The sequence below is a fragment of the Phodopus roborovskii genome, unplaced genomic scaffold (genome assembly GCF_943737965.1).
Source record: "Phodopus roborovskii unplaced genomic scaffold, PHOROB, whole genome shotgun sequence".
Lineage (NCBI taxonomy): Eukaryota > Metazoa > Chordata > Mammalia > Rodentia > Cricetidae > Phodopus > Phodopus roborovskii.
In genome coordinates, this window is record NW_026126567.1 from 19,853,393 (window position 1) to 19,871,040 (window position 17,648).

Here is a 17,648-nt window from a genome sequence, read left to right on the forward strand (position 1 = left end):
AGGCTGACAGATTTCCTATCCCTGCCTCTGTCCTGAAACCTTCCTTCACCACTTGTATTCATTTTGATGTTCCTAAACCAGATGTGTTGTTCCTGGCAAGGGCTAACTGTGCTAGTTACTCCTAAAAATACGGATTGGCGGTGCTTGGTGCTCAGATTTATTGAGCTGAACCCTTCATGGAACTAGACTGGAACGAAAAATGTAAATGCACTCAAGTGAACTTCTAGGGAGATTTCCCGGAAAACCGGACTGTTACATAAAACTTGCAGTGGGGGCAGGAGGTTGGGGAGTCTGAATCGTGGAAACTTGCAGGCACTTTTAGGGTGGGCGGGGACATTTCCAGGTGGCTGGAGAGCCTGTGCAGGTGCAGCCTCAGGAGCGCTAAGCCCCGCCCACCAGGAAGCACGATCTACGTCCTCCCAGCCCCGCCCACTCCGGAGGCGGGGCCCGTCACGATCGCGCGCAGTCCTTGGCGCGCGTAGGCGGGGCGGCGTGCGCCGCGGTCAGCTGACTGCTCCGGCTGGCACGTGACTTGCTCTGGGCGCAGGGGTCGAGGAAGCCGAGAGGCCGGAGCCGAGGTCCGGGAGGGATGGAGCGCTGAGCGGTTAACGTCTGCCAGGCTTCCCACCTCCGCACCCGCCGCCGCCTCGTGAGACACCTTCCCGGGTCAGTGAGCCTCAGCCCTGCCGGGAGCTGGCTCTGCAGTGGCCGCCGGGGAAGGATGGGGGCGGCCGAGCGGGCGAGCGGGGGCCTAGGCTGTGGCGTCGGAGCTGCAGCTGGCCTGGGCGCCGGGTGTCCGCATCTCTGGGCCTAGGGTTGGTGTCTTTGGAAGAAGGGGGCCTTGGCGGGGAGCTCGGTGACAGAAGGGAGAGGTATAGTCCGTCTGGCTCCCTCTTGGGTTGGAGTCCTGGTCACTTGTGAGGGGTTGGAAAGTAATAGAATGGCTCAGATGGTGATCTGGGCTGGTGTGCGTGCGTGCAGTCCCTACTGGGTGAGAATGGCAGTTTTCAGGTGCCTATCGCAGGCAGGGGGCGGTCACAGAGGACACAGGGTCCTTGTAGGCAGTGGACGCAACGGGAATACGGGCAGCTAACTCCGTTTAACTGGAATGTGGGGAGGGTAGGCAAAATCCTCCGAAAAGGAACTTGCGGGCAGTCTCTCATGAGGCAAATTGAATCACCTATGAGCCATAAGAGGGGAAGCTTGTATTCTTTTTAGAGGAAAAATGTAGTGTATGTGTATGTGTGTATGTATGCGCGCGTGGGGGGGTGCTCAGTAGTTAGTGCTACTCTGGAGTGGAGTGGTGGGGTGTGAATAGCCCAATCCTAGGAGTTCGCACTGATTGTGAGAAGATAAGTCACAAGAGAAACAACCAGGTTGTATGAAACTAGTAAAAACAGAGAGAACAGAAGTATCATGGAGGAAAGGAAACTTGAATTTGGGTCTCAGCAAACTACTGGGATTAGAGAGAACTTTCTATTCAGAGAAGGGCCATTGTTTGAGGGCCTGATGAGAGGGAAGATGTGTTTCAGGGGTGCCAAAGGCCAGGTTTGAAGCAGGCCGCTTTGTGGGAAAGTGGGAAAGAGTTTTGAGGCAGAGTGACACCTGCGCAGCTAGCGAGTGCATGCGGTGTCCCAGATGCCATGGGGACAGCAGGGCTTAGAAAGCGGACGTGGTCTCTGCTCTTGCAGAGTTTACAGACAAGTATGGAGGAGGTAGGTTTTAATAATAGTCATACAGGTTGGGTGTGGTAGCACAAACCTCTAATCATAGCACTTGGGAGGCAGAGCCAGCCAGAGTTAAATAGTGAGACCCTGACTCCACAAATAAAAGTGTTGTGCAAGGGTAAGATGTGCTCTGAAGGAGTAGTAGCCTGGTGCAGGGTGTTTCCCAGGAATTGGGTTCTCGTGGAAAATTCAAAGGCAGCTTTGCTGAGGCTTTGACCTGACTTGATGTCTGAAAAGAGGTGTTGAGCAGGCAGGAGTGAAAAGAACGTTCCAGACTGAGGGGACAGAATCTGTCAAGGCCTTGACATGCGAGGAGGAAGACACCTTCCCAGAAATTGTGTGTGTTGGGGGGGGGGGGTGGGAACGGGAGTATGGTAGCGGGGAGTGCACAGGCCGGCAGGCAGGCAGGTGTGTGTTGAGGGCTGGGGTCAGGCTCTCCAGGGCTTTCCTGTTAGAAGCAGAGGATCCAGGGGAGGCAGTGGGGAGAGTCAGACTGTGCCCTTTGAAGAGTTTTGTGAAGATATGAAAGTCAGGCTAGTCCATGAAGGATTCGGGGTGCCCTGTCTCTGTACTGAGGAGTTCAGGGGGGTTACTTAACTGTATTCCCCATCAGAGGGATTAAGGAATTGGGGAAGGGAAAGGAAGATTACATTCCACTTGACCCCTTCTAGAAGGTACTTATTATGGTGCTCTAAGTAGACCTGAAGTAGTTAGCGGAGTCTGGATTCATCTGAATTTGGTTGGAGGAGACGCTTGCCAAAATCTGTAGTCTTTCACATTGTCCCTTTGTAATGTCTTCTGTCACCCTTTCCTGATTCATTGTGTAGATAGAAGCAGAGAAGCCAAGTGACTTTACCTAAGTCTAGCATAACTTCCATGGTTTCAGGCCTCAGATGAATTCACGAGGGTTACCTATGTAGTAACCACAGTCACTCATAGAGACAAGGGCACGTTTTGTGAGGTGCGTGCTGTCTTAGATTCAAAGCCTTTGGTGAAACTTCACGTGGTTAGGACAGCTTGAAGAGATTCTGCAGTTGCAGTTTGTGCTTTAGAGACGGCTTCTGTAAGCTTGTGGTGGACACTTGTAATTCCAGCACTGGGGAGGTGGAGGCAGGAGGGCCCCACAGGTTTGAGCCAGCCTGGCATATATAGTGAGTTGCAGGCCTTGAAAAGCCCAGAAGAGCTTTTCTGTGATCATGGGTCAAGGGTGTCTGTGTGCTATGCAGCTGGAGGAGGTAAGGGGCAGCTGGGTGAGCCCCAGTGCTCCAGGTTCGATGGCAACAGTGAATGAGTCTCCATTGTGCTGAAGTCTCAACTACAGGATCCGTTTCCCTTTTGGTTCCTTCGCAGATACTAGATCAGGTCTCAAGAAATAGTACTCTGCACCCTGAATGTTGAAAGCTAAGTGGCTACTCTTAATTCCTAATTCAAAACAAGGCAGGAAATAATATCTTTCTCTCTCTATTTTAAGATTTATTTATTTATTATGTATGTATTCAGTGTTCTGCCTGCACGATAGAAGAGGCAACAAATCTCATTACAGATGGTTGTGAGCCACCATGTGGTTGCTGGGAATTGAACTCAGGTCCTCTGGAAGAGCAGCCAGTGCTCTTAACCTCTGAGCCCCCCTGGAACTCATTATGTACATGAGGCTGACCTAGAACTCACAGAGATTTGCCTCTCTTCCTCCTGAGTGCTGGGATTAAAGAATTCTCTCTCTCTCTCTCTCTCTGTGTGTGTATGTGTGTGTATGTATGTATGTTTTATTTATTTATTGAGGCAAGGTTTCTAGATCAGGCTGTTTCTAGATCTAGGCAAGGTGTAGGTCAGGGTGTCCTTGAACTCAGAAATTTACCTGCTTCTGCCTCTTGAGTGCTGACAGGCCTGGGTGTTTATAAATTTTAGCAGTTTCATTTACATGTTGTTTTTAAACTAAAACTTTAGGTATCGGTAATTGGATTCAGTGATTATTGCTATAACTTGTAAAATAATGTTATTGGTCAAGAGCAAGACTAGCATGGCACACTGAACCGTTTGTATCGGGGCTCTGCAGCCCTCCAGCACCTGGGTTGGTAGTTACGGTCCTTAAAACATGAATCCCAGGCTGGCCTGGAACTACCCATCCTGCTGTTCCGCCTCTCAAATGCCGGGGCCCAGGTATACACTCCCTCTCCCCTTCTTTGTACTTGATTCTGCTTAGGAATAACTACTAAGTACCTTTTTTAAACTAAATTTTTTTTTTAATTTTATGTGCATTAGTGTTTTTTTTTTTTTTTTTGACATGGGTGTCGGGTCCCCTGGAACTAGAGTTACAGTTGTGAGCTGCCATTTGGGTGCTGGGAATTGAACCCAGGTCCTCTGGAAGAGCAGTCAGTGCTCTTAACCAGAGCCATCTCTCCAGTCTGAGTACCTTTTATAGTTGTCCTTGTACTGATCATAATCTGTCTGAGGTTGCATTGTTTTCCACTGTCTGGATGTAGAACTGTATTTTATTTTAGCTACAAATTAATTTGCATTTGATTTCCATTTCATCAATGCTTTTAAGACAGCATTAGCATGTTCTTGGAAAGAGTTCAGTCATTAAACCAAGGTGATCCGAAGTTTCTTTTTGTTTTGAGATAGGGTCACATGGATCCTAGGGTGGCTTGGACTCCTGATTCTGTCTCCTAAGTACCAGTATCACAGACAATCATCACTGCAACATCTTATAGCATCCTCCAGTAGGAAATGTACTTGTAACAACACACTGTTGTGTAAATGTGCTATACACATTACTGAGTTGAGAGGGTTGAGTTGGGTAGTCAGTGGAGGAGTGGTACTTACATTGTAGCAGGATAAAAGGTGGCTAATTAGCTATGGGTCTGAATCGAGGAACATGATTTTGCATTTGGAAATAGACTGTTGGGTGGATGCAGTATCGGTATTTTGTAGAAAGAGGCTGATGCCAGCACACCTTTAATCCAACACTTGGGAGGCAGAGGCATGTGGGAATCTATGAATTCACTCTCAGCCAGGGCTGCGTATTGAGACCCATGGGTGGGGGAGGAGAAGGAGGTGGGGGGGAGGTATTTAAAGCAGGCTGAATGAATAAGAAGTTTCTTTTATAAATTAACTGGGATATTAACTTTTTAAAAAGAAATTATTTTTTGTTTTGTCTGCGTGTATGTTATGTAAACCACATGTTCCTGGTGCCTCTGGAAGCCAGAAGAGGGCATTAGATCCCCTGGGACTGGAGTTCCTTCCTGGTGGTTGTGAACCACCATGTAAGTGTGGTTCACACCTGAACCAGGGTCCTCTGCAAGAGCAGCAAGCTCTCTTGCCGAGCCATCTCCAGCAATGTATTAATGTCACTGGTTAGCTTGTACTGGTTCACTGCTTCTTTGTTGTAATACTGAAGGCATTTTAGACAGGGCTATCCCATGTTGAGACTCATCCACCAAATTTTGATTAGTGATCTTCTCATCAGGACAACTCAAAATAGTCCTGTGCATCATCACATACTTGAACAGATGATGAAGATAGAGAAAATGAGAGTCATAGTTCTGGAAATCCAGTTTTGTTTCAATGGCTGTTAGCTTTAACTACAGAAACTACATTGTAATATTTCGAATTGTATGGAAACCTTCAATAGGGCCCTGTCAGGCTCAGTGTAGATACTAGCTATGACTTTGGACAGATACCTTCATTAACCGTTCTCTGCTCCACAAGGACCAGTGATAACATTTGCTCTAAAGGAATCTAGCACCAAGTTGCTTAACATATTGAAGTGTTTCTCATTACTCAAGATTCAATATGTGCTGTTCTTGAAGCAGTTAAAAAGCTCAGATGAGCTGGGGAACCAGCTTTTTTTTTTTGAGGGGAGTGGGGGTGTGGGTTTGAGGAATTGAGTCTGAGTCTTGTGCGCAGCTAGGCAGGTGTGGACTCCATGGCTTAGCCCTAGCCCCAGCCTTGATTCTAGGCCTTTTACTTGAATTTCAGACTGGAGAGGTCACCTTAGAACAGAGGGCATCGTGGTCTAGTCAGGGTTTTCGGTGACCAGCCCAAGAGAAAAGGGAAGTGGCATTCAGGAGGTGGGGTCTAGATGGGTTCGGGGGTTTGTGTGGGGGTCAGAAGACAACTTGGAGGAGTCATTCTCTGTGCCCCCCTTGTTGACGCAGGGTCTCCTGAGTACCCCAGAGCACCGAGTGCCGAGCTTCCGGGTCACTCCCATCTTTGTGTCCCGTCTCCATGGAGGAGTGCTGAGGTCACAGTTGCCATTCAAGCCATCCTTTACTCAGGTTCTGGATATAGAACTTGGGTCATGAGGCTGTACCCATGGAACCATGGCCTTGGCCCTGTCTATAGGTTTCAAACTGTAGCCCAGGCTGGCCTGGTGCTCCCTATAAAGTCCAAGCAACCTGGCTTCAACACCTCACCATCTCCTAGATGCTGAGATGCAAGCCTCCTTGCAGGCTGGAAGAGTTCACTTTAAGGATAGTTTCAGTAATAGATATACTGCAGATGTTGGCCAGTGTGCCAGTTCAAGTACAACAGCTTTACCAGAATTACTAGGTACTTTCCAACATTGTATTTTGTATAATGACTTTTATTCTTTCTGAAAGAATCTGATGTAAACTAGGCTGGTCTCACCTAGAATTGTACACATAGTCAATGGTGACCTTGAACTTCAGATCCTCTGGCTGGTGCCTCCCAAGTGCTAGGAATACAGGTTGGTGCCACCACACACAGGGGTTTTTTTTTTGTTGTTGTTGTTGGTGGTGATTTTTCGAGACAGGTTACTTACTGGGATACTGTCCTGTTTTCTATGGTTGTCCCTCTTTGGAATTTGTCACACACACCCCCCCCCCCCCCCATTTACAGAAGTAATGCTAGCTGATCTGTGCAGGCCCAGTACCCCACCTCCTGTGGAGCTATGTAAGTTGCCACATTGTTTTTGTTTTGTTTTTTTCTAGACAGGGTTTCTCTGTATTGCTTTGGAGCCTGTCCTGGAACTAGCTCTGTAGACCAGGCTGGCCTGGAAGAGATCTGCCTGCCGCTGCCTCCAGAGTGCTGGATTAAAGGCATGTGCCACCAATGCCCAGCTTAAGAAACCTCTGATCTGAATTTGTTGTTTTTTTTTTTTTTTTTTTTTTTTTTTTTGTTTTGTTTTGTTTTGTTTTTTTGAGACAGGGTTTCTCTGTAGTCCTGGAACTCATTCTAGAGATCAGGCTGGCCTCAAACTCACAGTGATCTATCTACCTGCTTCTTACTGTTTTTATTTTACATTTAAATTAGTGTGGTAGGAGAGTAATTCTAGCCTTCACATTAGCATAGGTAAGAAACATGGTGATTAAACCATACCAGAACTGTGGACTCAGGCTTTCCCTCTGTGTCTGTGATTTGCTCCCATGAGCTGCTCATGTGTTGTGCTGAGGTTGTTTTTCTGTCCTAGCCCCTACATGAGCCTCCCTCTTACCCTCTCTTTACCTATGGACATTTGCCTACCTCATGGAGATCTGTGGCCATCACTGGAAGTAACTTGGATGACATGGACTACATCATTTGTTTTGCTTCCCAGAGGCAACCACAGTTCTAGGGACTTGAGATTACTGAGACTCTAAGCTGAAAACAATGACTAGTTAAATAAGAGACTAGACATAAAATATGCATCTGCTTTAATACAGTAATAATGTTTACTTGGGTTTAATGGATGAGATTGAGAGAGATGTAGTATGGTGTTTGTTGACAGATTTGGTGGTAGATGGACTTAGTTGAGAAAATGGCTTGGATCGTATTTGTTTATTTTTATTTTTATGTGCTTTGGTGTTTTGCCTGTATAAGGCTGTCGGGACTCCTGGAACTGGAGTTACAGACAATTGTGAGACGCCTTGTGGGTGCTGGGAATTGAACCTGGGTCCTCTGGAAGAGCAGCCAGTGCTCTTGACCACTGAGCCATCTCTCCAGCCCTAGCTTAGATGATTTTTATAGGCAGAGAGTAGTTTGTGCAGAGCGGGCTGAGTGGAGAGGCAGAATAGGAAAGAGAACTAAGGGCAGGCTTGAGGTTAAGGTGGAACAGGAGGGTCCAGGAGGGTTTTGAGGGTAATGCAGGAGAAACTTCCAAGGGCTGTGGGCAGATTTCAAATTTCATTCCAAGCAGGAGACAGTGTGGGCACAGAGCCATCTGTTGCTTGTATGTGTGACATTCAAAATGCTTTGTATTTTGTTCTTGGTAAGTTCACACACTCTCAGACAGTAACTCACTGTGTGGAGTCTCTTTTCTCTCTTTCCATGTTCACATGGGCTCTGGGGCTCAAAGTGCCGTAGTCAGGTGTGGTGACGAGCGCCTTTCCCGCTGGACCATTTGCCAGACTCTCCAGTGTTCCTTGTAATGCTGTTAGTCTCTGCAGGTTTCGCCTGTTGTGATAGGGGCATGATTTTGATGTTTAAGAGGTAAAGACACCTGGTAGGCTGGGAATGTAGTTTGGTGCGTGCCTGGCACGTGAGGCCCTAAGTGATCCCCAAAACAAATAAGGTAAAAGTGAGCCAGACAGGGGTGCCCACACCTTATTCCCAGCTGCTTGAAAAGCTGAGGCTGGAGTCTGCTTGAGCCCAGGCATTTAACATCAGTCTGGGCAGTATATAAAGAAATAAGCCTGGGCATATAACACCTGGTTGAACATCCCTTTTTTAAAATAACGACAATGTGTGTTTAGATAGTTTATCTAAAGTATTACTATTTTAGACAGAGTTTTGAAAACAATTTTACTATGAAGCTGTCTTGGTTAGGTTTCTGTTTTTATGATAAAACACTGACCAAGACCAACTTGGGAGGAGAGGGTTTATTTCACCTCATAGATTACAGTCCATGGAGGGAAGGAGGACAGGGCAGAAACCTGGCGGCAGGAACTAGGGGTAAAGGCAATAGAGTAATGCTGCTTGCAGGCTTGGTCCTCAAGGCTTGCTCAGGATGCTTTTTAGATACTGCCCAGGACCATCAGCCCCACAGAGGCACTCCACCGAGGACTCTGCCTTCCCACATCGACAACCAGGAAAATGTTTTCTCTGTTGAGGTTTCCTCTTCCCAAGTGACCCTCGGTTGTGTCAGGTTGATGAAAGGCTGACCAGTGCTGTCCCCCAGGCTGGCCTTGACCTTTTAGTTAGAAGGATGTGCCACTATGCCTGGCTTTATATATTCGAATCAGCGATGACAGGTTATTATAGCTTCATTAGCTCCTTAGAATGAACTTACATTTTGCCAATCAAGACAGCTTATCAATAGTGTATGAACTTTATTTGTAATAAAAAGGAACATTTCTTCCATTATTACCAAACTAATTCATGTTCATTGTTGCCTTTGTTCTTTACAAATACAGTATTGTTCCATTCTTTCTGCCTTTACTTGTGAAGTTTTTGGTGTCCATTATCATTCATTCTGTTTTTTTTTTTTAAACTTTAAATGCAAAGCACAAGATTGAGAAAGGAGGAGGCTGGAGGATGTGGCTGAATCTCCACACAGAAGTAAATATTGATTAGATAACCGTTCCAAAGGTCGTGACTAATATGTACATCCAAACTAGCTTCTGGCTGAAATGGGCTCGCTCTCCCATCACACATAGCTGCAAAGCTGGTCAAACAAATGAGGGGAGAAACTGCTTCTAGACTGTGGGTAACAGGCAGTGCCGGGGCCCAGAGAAGGACACAGCGAGCTTTGCAGGCCCCAGCTTTCTCCTCTGCAAACCATTGCACTGTAATCAGGAAGGAAACCCGAGCAGAGAAGCTGATCTTGCTGACTTTAGGCATGGGAGTGGGGTAGGTGGATGGCTTATCTAGTTAAGTCAAGTTGACAGAGACATCAGTACCTCTGTAGGTCCAGTAGCAGCTGTAAACTGAAAAATTACCATCACAATTGCTCTCCCTTTCTCCCTTTCCCCTCCTCTCTTTCCTGGAATCCGGGCCTGAGGGATTGCTGGGCAAGCGGTCTGTCCCCTAGCTGTGTTTCTGTTCCAGTACAACATGCTTAAACAGGAAATCGAGCAAACCAAGCGCCTTCCAGAGCCAAGCACAGCATTGTCTTAAAAAATAAAATTAGTCTGGGCTGATGGCACGTGCTAATTTCAACATCCTAGCAACGGGAGCAGAGGCAGGCTGATCTCTGTGAGTCTGAGGCCAGTATGATCTACATAACCAGTTCCAGGCTAGCAGGGTTATACAGTGAGACCTTAGTCCAAATATTTGTTTAAAAAATTACATCATGAGTGTGCATGTGTGTGTGCATGAACATGTGTGAAAGTCAAAGAAGAGCTTGCAGGAAGGAGTTCCATGGTGTGGATCTTAAAGGGTGAATGAAACTTGGTCTCAAGCTTGGTGTTAAATGCCTTTACCCTGAGCCATCTGTTTGGGCCTCCAGCATTCTCAAAAGGAAGAGAAAATGCAGTAAATATAACATGATAATTAGGAATACTACCAGTGACTTAATGGACAGTATCAAATGAGCAAGGAAATGGAAGTTCTTAAAAGCTGGGATGTAAAGGTAGAAAGTGTCCCTGAAGTAAAACGTTATTAGATGAGAAGAACCGTAGAACCGTAGAACAGATACCCAGAGAGAAGTCAGGGCTAGAGCAGTGGCTGCTCTTGCAGGGTAACCCTGGGTTCACTCCCAAGCACACATGGAGTTCACAGCCCATAGCCTTAGTTCAGGGGATCCCGAGTCCTTTTCTGCAGTCTGAGGGTACCAGGCACACTGTGTGTGCACACACATACAGATGAAAGAGAAGAAGGGAGTGGAGCTGGGGGAATAGAAGAAGATTACTGCACCAAGAGAAAATAACCGAGGAGCTGAGGGGCCCGTGGGTCAATGAAACATTTCCAAATGAAAACCACATATAGAGTCAAGAAGTTAAATTCCAAACAGGGTGATATTTGACTTTGTGGCAGTCAAGTCTTGCTGTGACATGAAATTTTTTTTTTAAAGTTGATAAATTGGACATTGGCCACATCTCTCAAAGGCACCATTGAGAAACCATGAATTAGGGGTCTGCAAGATGGCTTAGTGGGCAAAGGTGCTTGCCGCCAACCCCGATCCTTAAGATCCGCCTGGTGGAAAGATAGAACTGAGATGGGTTAGGGGCTGGGGTCGGGGGCAGATGAGGAGGGGGAGGGAACAAGGATTGACATGTAAGACAAGCTTGTTTCTGGTTTAAAATAAGGGGGTGGGGAGGAGAAAACAGAGAGGGCCAATGAGATGACTTAGTGCTGTTTCCAGCCAAGTTTTAAAATCAGTTTTTTTTTTTTTTTTAATTCAGGACCCACACAGTGGGAAGAGGCAAAGAGTTAACACAAATTAAACAATGCTACTGAGAAATAGAGGTATATTATATGGCTTATGTATAATATAAATAAATTTATAAGTGAAAAAAGATGGAACTGAACCACAGCCCACAAGTTGTCTTGTACATACACCTACACAAATAAATAAATGTAATAAAAAAAAAACCCCACAAATTAGGTCAGCCATGGTTGCTTATGTCTGTAATCCAAGTACTTGGAAAGGGGAGGCAGCAAGATGAGCATTTCAAGGCCAGCCTGGGCCATATGAAACCCTGTCTCTATATCATTCCTTCCCAGAAAGAACTAGATTAAAAAAAAAAAAAAGTGACTATGTGTATGTCTCTGTCACACATACGTACAACATACATATGGCAGAACAATAGAAAGGACTATTTACTTGGGGAGAAAAAGCCTAAAGAGACAGGGATGTTTCCTGTTGTGGGGTCGGCTGGAATATGAGCAAGACACAAAACATAGATGAATGAAAAAGTTAAAATGAAGCCCATTGTCGATTAAAAGAGCAGACAGCTGGGCACTTCGGAGACAGAAACAGACAGATAGATCACTGTGAGTTCAAGGCCAGTCTGGTCTACATAGAGAGTTCAGAACAACCAGAGCTCCATAGAAAGACACTGTTGCAAAACAAAAACCCAAACAAAAAGTCAGACCACATGGGTATAAATAAACCGCATGTACTTACATGCTATTGCATGGATTATAGGATTTTGACCTAGGGCCTCATGATCCAGTGCAGGCAGGAGCTCTCCACTGAGTACAGCACCAGCCCGGTAGTATGGATCTTAAGTGGTGTGTGTGTGGCCATCTGTGTGGAAAGGTGGGCACTATTGGAAGATATTGGATACTTTCAGAAGGGTTAATCAGGAATCTTGAGGTTGGTGGTGGTGATCTGCCTCCGAGACCTGTGAGACTCTTACCCCTCCTGTTTCTCTTCTCTTTGCTTCTGCCATGATGTACTTTGCTCTCTTAGAACCTGTCTGAATGGAGTGCCACCAACTGATCCTAGACGAGAACCTCTACAGTATCGAGCCAGATACTTTCTCTTTATAAATCAGTTATCTCAGGTTATAGTGATACAGAGCTAACAGTGCAAAGCTGACTGTGTTTCAGATTCCACCAGTGTACACAACTCTAGAATCCACTAATAACTCAGTTTTGGTGTGTGTGTGTGTGTGTGTGTGTACATGGGAACTGGGGAGGTAGCTCAGTGTGTAAAATGTTTGCTGTGCAAGCAGGAGGACCTAAATTCCATCTCTAGGACTTGTTTAATCCCAGTGCTAGTGAAGCTGAAACAGGAGAATTCATGGGGCTCACCGGCCAGCCAGCCTTGCCTACTTGGTAAAAGCTGTAGGCCATCGAGAGACCCTGTCTCAGAAAGGGGTGGAGGATGCTGCTTGAGGATCAACACCTACGGTTACCCTCTGGTACCACCTATACACTACACACTTGCACAAATGTGTGAGCAAATGGTTTTAAAAGAAACTATAAAAGAAGATGCACAAATGGTTGGTGACATGAAGATACAGAATTTCATTAGCCCTCATGGAAATGCATTGTGGGATTGCAGACCACTGAAAGGCTGAAGATGAGGCCAAGAATTAATGTCAATGAGTAGGTGGAGCTTGAGAACTCTAATAACTGAGAACGCAGGGCGTTCCCTCGATGAACAGTTGGCAGCTGCTGTAAAGTCAAATATACCATAGATATCTGCTTAGAAAGTATACTTCTGGCTGGCCAGGTGGTGGTGACACGCATTTGAGCCAGAGGCAGGTGGATCTCTGAATTTGAGGCTAGCCAGGGCTACATAGAGAAACCCTGTCTGGAAATCCCCCTTCCAAAAAAAAGTGCATTTCTGCAAAATTAACCCAAGGTAAATGGGAACATGTTTCCATAAAACTCTTGGTTCATGAAATACCTTGTCCTTAATAGCCCTAAGCCAGTAAATTCAAATGTCCACCTGTGGGTAAACAGAGAGCCCAGTGGAGCTGTGCAGTGGCGTCCCAAGCAATGCAGGAACATTCAGAGCTGGAGAAGCCAGGTCCCAAAGAGCATATTACATCTGCTTCCACTAACAGGTTAGCAGTGGAATTGTAAAACAGGCAGAGCCAATCGATAGGAACGGAAAACGGAGTGGCCCATGCTGGGCTGACAGTGGAGTAGGATTGCTAGGACAAGGGTTAAGGGACAGAGACTCAGGTAGTCCTGAATGCTGAGACTATAGGCATGTGTCAGGATGGCTGACTGACACTGTTCTTGATTTTTGGGGCAGGGTCTTGCTGTGTAAGTCACACAGCCTTGGATCCTGGTAACCCTGTTTGAGTCCCAAGTGGGCCACCCTCCTCTGGCTGGGAACTCAGAGCTCTCCCCTCTGCTTTTCGTGTTTGGGGGTTAAAGGCATGAGCCACTACAAATGTTCTTAATTTTGGTTTTAGCAGTGGTTTAACAGGAACTGATTGAAGCCTTAAGGTGGGTGTACTTCATGTATAGATTATATTTCAAAACAGGAAAGTGAGAGTGGATAACCAACTATAGTTCAGCAGTCTACCTGTTAGCTCATTTAGTCCTCAGGGTTATTTACTCAGTAATATTCAAAAAATACAGGGCCAAGAAGATGTGAAGTGGGCGAGAGTGCGAGCTGCACAGGTCCCACGATCCCAAAGGCCCGGTGCAGCGGTGCACCACAGCTCCCGTGGTGAGGTGGAAGGAGACAGGGCATGGAGGTCACTCCAGAGAACACAGTGCAACAGAAGCCAATAGGACTATGCCCAGAATCACTTCTCTGACCTCCACACGTGCAGGGGCGGGCACGCTGGAGCGCGTGCGCACACACATTGGCATTCTGGCCCAGCACGGGAAAGAGTCCTGCAGAGAATGCGGCCCTCGGGGTCCAGTGCTAGACCTGGATCCCTGTTGTGTTGTGCCCTCGGGTGTATGTCATGGGGTTATTGTGAGAATGGGCCATGGCAGTTTGGAGACCTATGTGTCACAGTAAGTTCCAAATGCAGAGGCCACGTTGCTCTTCCTTTCTCATCTCCCCAAAGGGCTCCAGTTAGAAGCCAGACTTAGGGAGCTTTCTGTGCTTTTCCCAGACTGCTCCTCTGTGTGGAGAGTGATTTGTGACATTATTTCCTTTTATCCCCACAAAAGCTCACTGGAGTAGAGAGGCAGGTGTTATCTATAGAGTCTCCTTTCCTGTTTGGGGGGTCTTTGGGACATCTGCAGGCCGAGAACGGTATTTTAGAATGGCGAGACAGACATTAGCTCGAGCCATACCCAAGGGTGGAGCTCGGGATGACACTCTTGTCACAGAGTGGTTCAGACTGGGCTAATACACAGACAGGCCTGTAATCCTATGTACCTGGGATGCCTAGGCAGAAGCATTTAAAGTCCAAAGCCTGCTTGGGCTATAAGAGAATGCAAGGCCAATGTCAGCAGTGTAGTGAGACTCAGTGTTGACCTAAGGTGCCTGAGGCCTTGGGTTTAATCTCCATACCGCTCACCAAACAAGCAACCAGAGGCTTAAAGACTCAGTAGATTCTCTGATAAACGGATGGTAGTACAATCAGGGTAGTCTCCTGATTGGTATCTGGGGTAAAATAGTTTAGTGACTGTAAGAGTATTAGGTGGAGGAAACTAGATATGGGAAAATGGCCAAGGCCAGTAGCCAAGAGGGCAGCACAGAGGCTGATTGCTGTTGGGGCTGCTGCTGTCTCAGTGCGTCAAGCCTGCTGTTGAGTTGGAAGTCCTGTTTTCTTTTTTATCGTTTTGTTACTGTTTTTGTTTTCTTGAGACAGGGTTTCTCTGTGTAGCTCTGCCTGTCCTGGAACTCACTGTAGACCAGGCTGGCCTCAAACTCAGAGATCCCCTGCCTCTGCCTCTTTTGTGCTGGGATTAAAGGTGTGTGCCATCACTACCCAGTCAAGTCCTGTGTTCTTCATGGCAATGGAAGGAAAAAAGAGAAACCAGCTTGGTGGCATGTTCCTGTAATTGAGCCATATTGGAAGCCATGCTTGAGCCCAAACGCTTGAGGCCAGCTTGAACAAAACAATGAGACCCTAGATTAAAATAGAGGGGAGGGAGAGAAGGGTTGAGGTCCCAATATCCCCTTCAAATGCATCTCCCAACACATCCACTCCACCCTTATGTGGCCTCCCAGTAGTACTTCTGGCTGGGGATCAACCTTATACACCAGGTTCTCTGGGGACCATTTCAGATCCTAACTGCTTTTACTTGGGACAGCAAACGTTACTGCTCTGTTTTAATATTACAGCTTCTCCGTTGATTTCAAAGAGGTAACAAACATGACTGAGTTCTGGCTTATATCTGCTCCTGGGGAGAAAACCTGTCAGCAAACATGGGAGAAACTCCATGCAGCAACTACCAAGAGCAATAACCTTGCGATGTCTTCCAAGTTCAACATTCCTGACTTAAAGGTGAGGCTGCACTGTGCTGTGAGTTTGGGGAGGCTTGAGTTTGGGGGAGCCTGGGGAGGTTGTGAGTTTGGGGGAGCCTGGGGAGGCCGTGAGTTTGGGGGAGCCTGGGGAGGCTGTGAGTTTGGGGGAGCCTGGGGAGGGCTCCCTTTGTTTAGGCAGAAGTGGATTTCTAGGTTCCTTGAATAGTAAAGTCACTCCTCTCCAGCTGTTGATGTGATTTAGAGTGCATCTTGGTCTTAGATGTCACAAGAAACCACTGAAGAAGTCACATCTTATTCTCCTCCTGTTTTTCTAAATTATAAGGAAGCATTGGTGCTATATTACAAGTAGACTTTCAGAAGAGAAAAATTTAGTATATATTTTCAAATATCACAATAATATCTGTTATTGTTTATATCCTATTCCCACAGCTTATATCAGCATAGGCATTATTTAATCATTAAATGTATCTAACATTTATTGAAGACCCGTAGTCTAGCAGTGGTAATATGAAGCCGACTGTCAGTATGTTACCTGAACTTTTGTGAAGACAGTATTTTATTTCTTTTTGTTTTTTTGAGGCAGGCTTTCTCTGTGTAACAGTCTTGGTTGTTCTGAAACTCACTTTGTAGAGCAGGCTGGCCTCGAATTCACAGGGTGTTCCCGAGTGCTGGGACTGAAGGTGTGTACCCCACCAGCCTGGCTGGCAGCGTTTTACTTGTAATGCATGGTCGTCAGCACACAGTTGTGCACACAGACTCAACAACAGGCTGTGATGGACATCCACAGACCCCTCCTAGGGCCCCACTGGAAAGCAAGACTTGATGTTCCCATTGTCCCTGGCCTATTAAAGCAAGCGCAGGCCTGCTCCCTAAGTGCCAAGTTTTCATGTCCTCGGTGGTAGTTTCCACTCTGAGAATTAATTAACTCAATCATACAAATGCACTTACATGTTCACCAAACGTTTTTTATATTTTATGAAATAAAATGTAAGAAATAAAATGGAGAATGTAAGATTTGTGGACCCTTCAAATAAAGATATGTTGTCTAGTTTTTTGTTTGTTTGTAAAGGTAAAGAGGTATGGAGCTGGGACAGTGATGGTACAAGCCTGTATTCCCAGCACTAAGTAAGCAGAGGCAGGAAGATCAGGAGTTCAAGGCCATCCTTAACCTCATACCAAGTTTGGACTACATGGGACCCTGTCTCAAAAACAAAAACACCCCAAAAAACCAGCAACAGGTCTCTGTTTCTCTTCTCTCCTGCTTCTCTCTTCCCTTTCTTCACTCTCTTCCCTTTCTAATAAAACTTCCCACTTAAAACAAAACAAAACAAAACAATAACAACCCCCTCCCCCAGCCCTGTCATCTTAAAAGGGGGCAGGAGATGGGAGACAAGATATGGTGTTGTAAACCTGTAATCCCAGCACTGGGGACACTGGAGGACGGAGTCTGGAGTTCATCTCAGTTACATAGTAAGACCTGTGCCAAAGCTCTTCAATAAAAGTGTGAAAGAGATGAAAGCTCAATACTAAGCTGAATTTCTCTTGTAGGTGGGCACGTTGGATGTCTTGGTTGGCTTGTCGGATGAACTGGCTAAACTGGATGCATTTGTAGAAGGGTAATGTATCTATCTGCATGTGTGGGGTTGGACAAAGTGAGAGTATTGTCGGTATCAGGTTATCTGGAGAGTGTCTTTCCAGATACTGCGTACCCTATGTGAGTTAAGTGATCTTAGGAAATGACTGTTACTCTTTGTGTATCAGTGTTTTGTGTATATTTGCGTGTGTGCACATGTGCATCTATGTGTACATGGGATGTGAGAGCATGTTCATATAGGTGCATGTGTGTGTGTGCAGGTACACATGGCAGCCAGGTGTGGAGCTTGCAGATTTGGGCAAGCCTCAGACCAGCAAGCCGTAAGATCCTCCTGTCTGTTTCCTTTCCCTGGGACTGCAAGCATCTACCCACCATGCCAAGCTCATTTCCTTTTATTAGCAACTAATATTCCCTTATATTACCAAATACTTCATTATATATCATGTTTTACTAATCCATCAACTGGTACACATTTAGCTTATTCTCTTTGGCTTATGTATTTTTTTGTGTGCTCTGTTCGTGTTTCTCTTGAGTGTGTGTCTACCTGGGGATGTAATCATTGGGCTCATTGGTTCTTAAGAGTTGTTTG

The 17,648-nt window shown here is 46.1% G+C and overlaps 1 protein-coding gene across 2 annotated transcripts in view; it reads left to right on the forward strand.

The window, feature by feature from the left end:
- The first annotated feature begins 497 nt into the window (after positions 1–497).
- The window catches only part of Atp6v1c1 (ATPase H+ transporting V1 subunit C1), a 34,472-nt gene continuing 17,321 nt past the window's right edge, over positions 498–17,648 (forward strand). Inside the window, exons 1-3 of one of the 2 annotated variants that reach the window (XM_051202439.1) lie at positions 498–666; positions 15,322–15,484; positions 17,014–17,081. In XM_051202439.1, the coding sequence (XP_051058396.1) occupies positions 15,353–15,484; positions 17,014–17,081 (200 nt within the window). In that variant the 5' untranslated portion in view covers positions 498–666; positions 15,322–15,352. Of the gene's footprint in view, positions 667–703; positions 816–15,321; positions 15,485–17,013; positions 17,082–17,648 lie in introns of those variants that run through there. The other variant, XM_051202440.1, reaches the window with a different exon arrangement.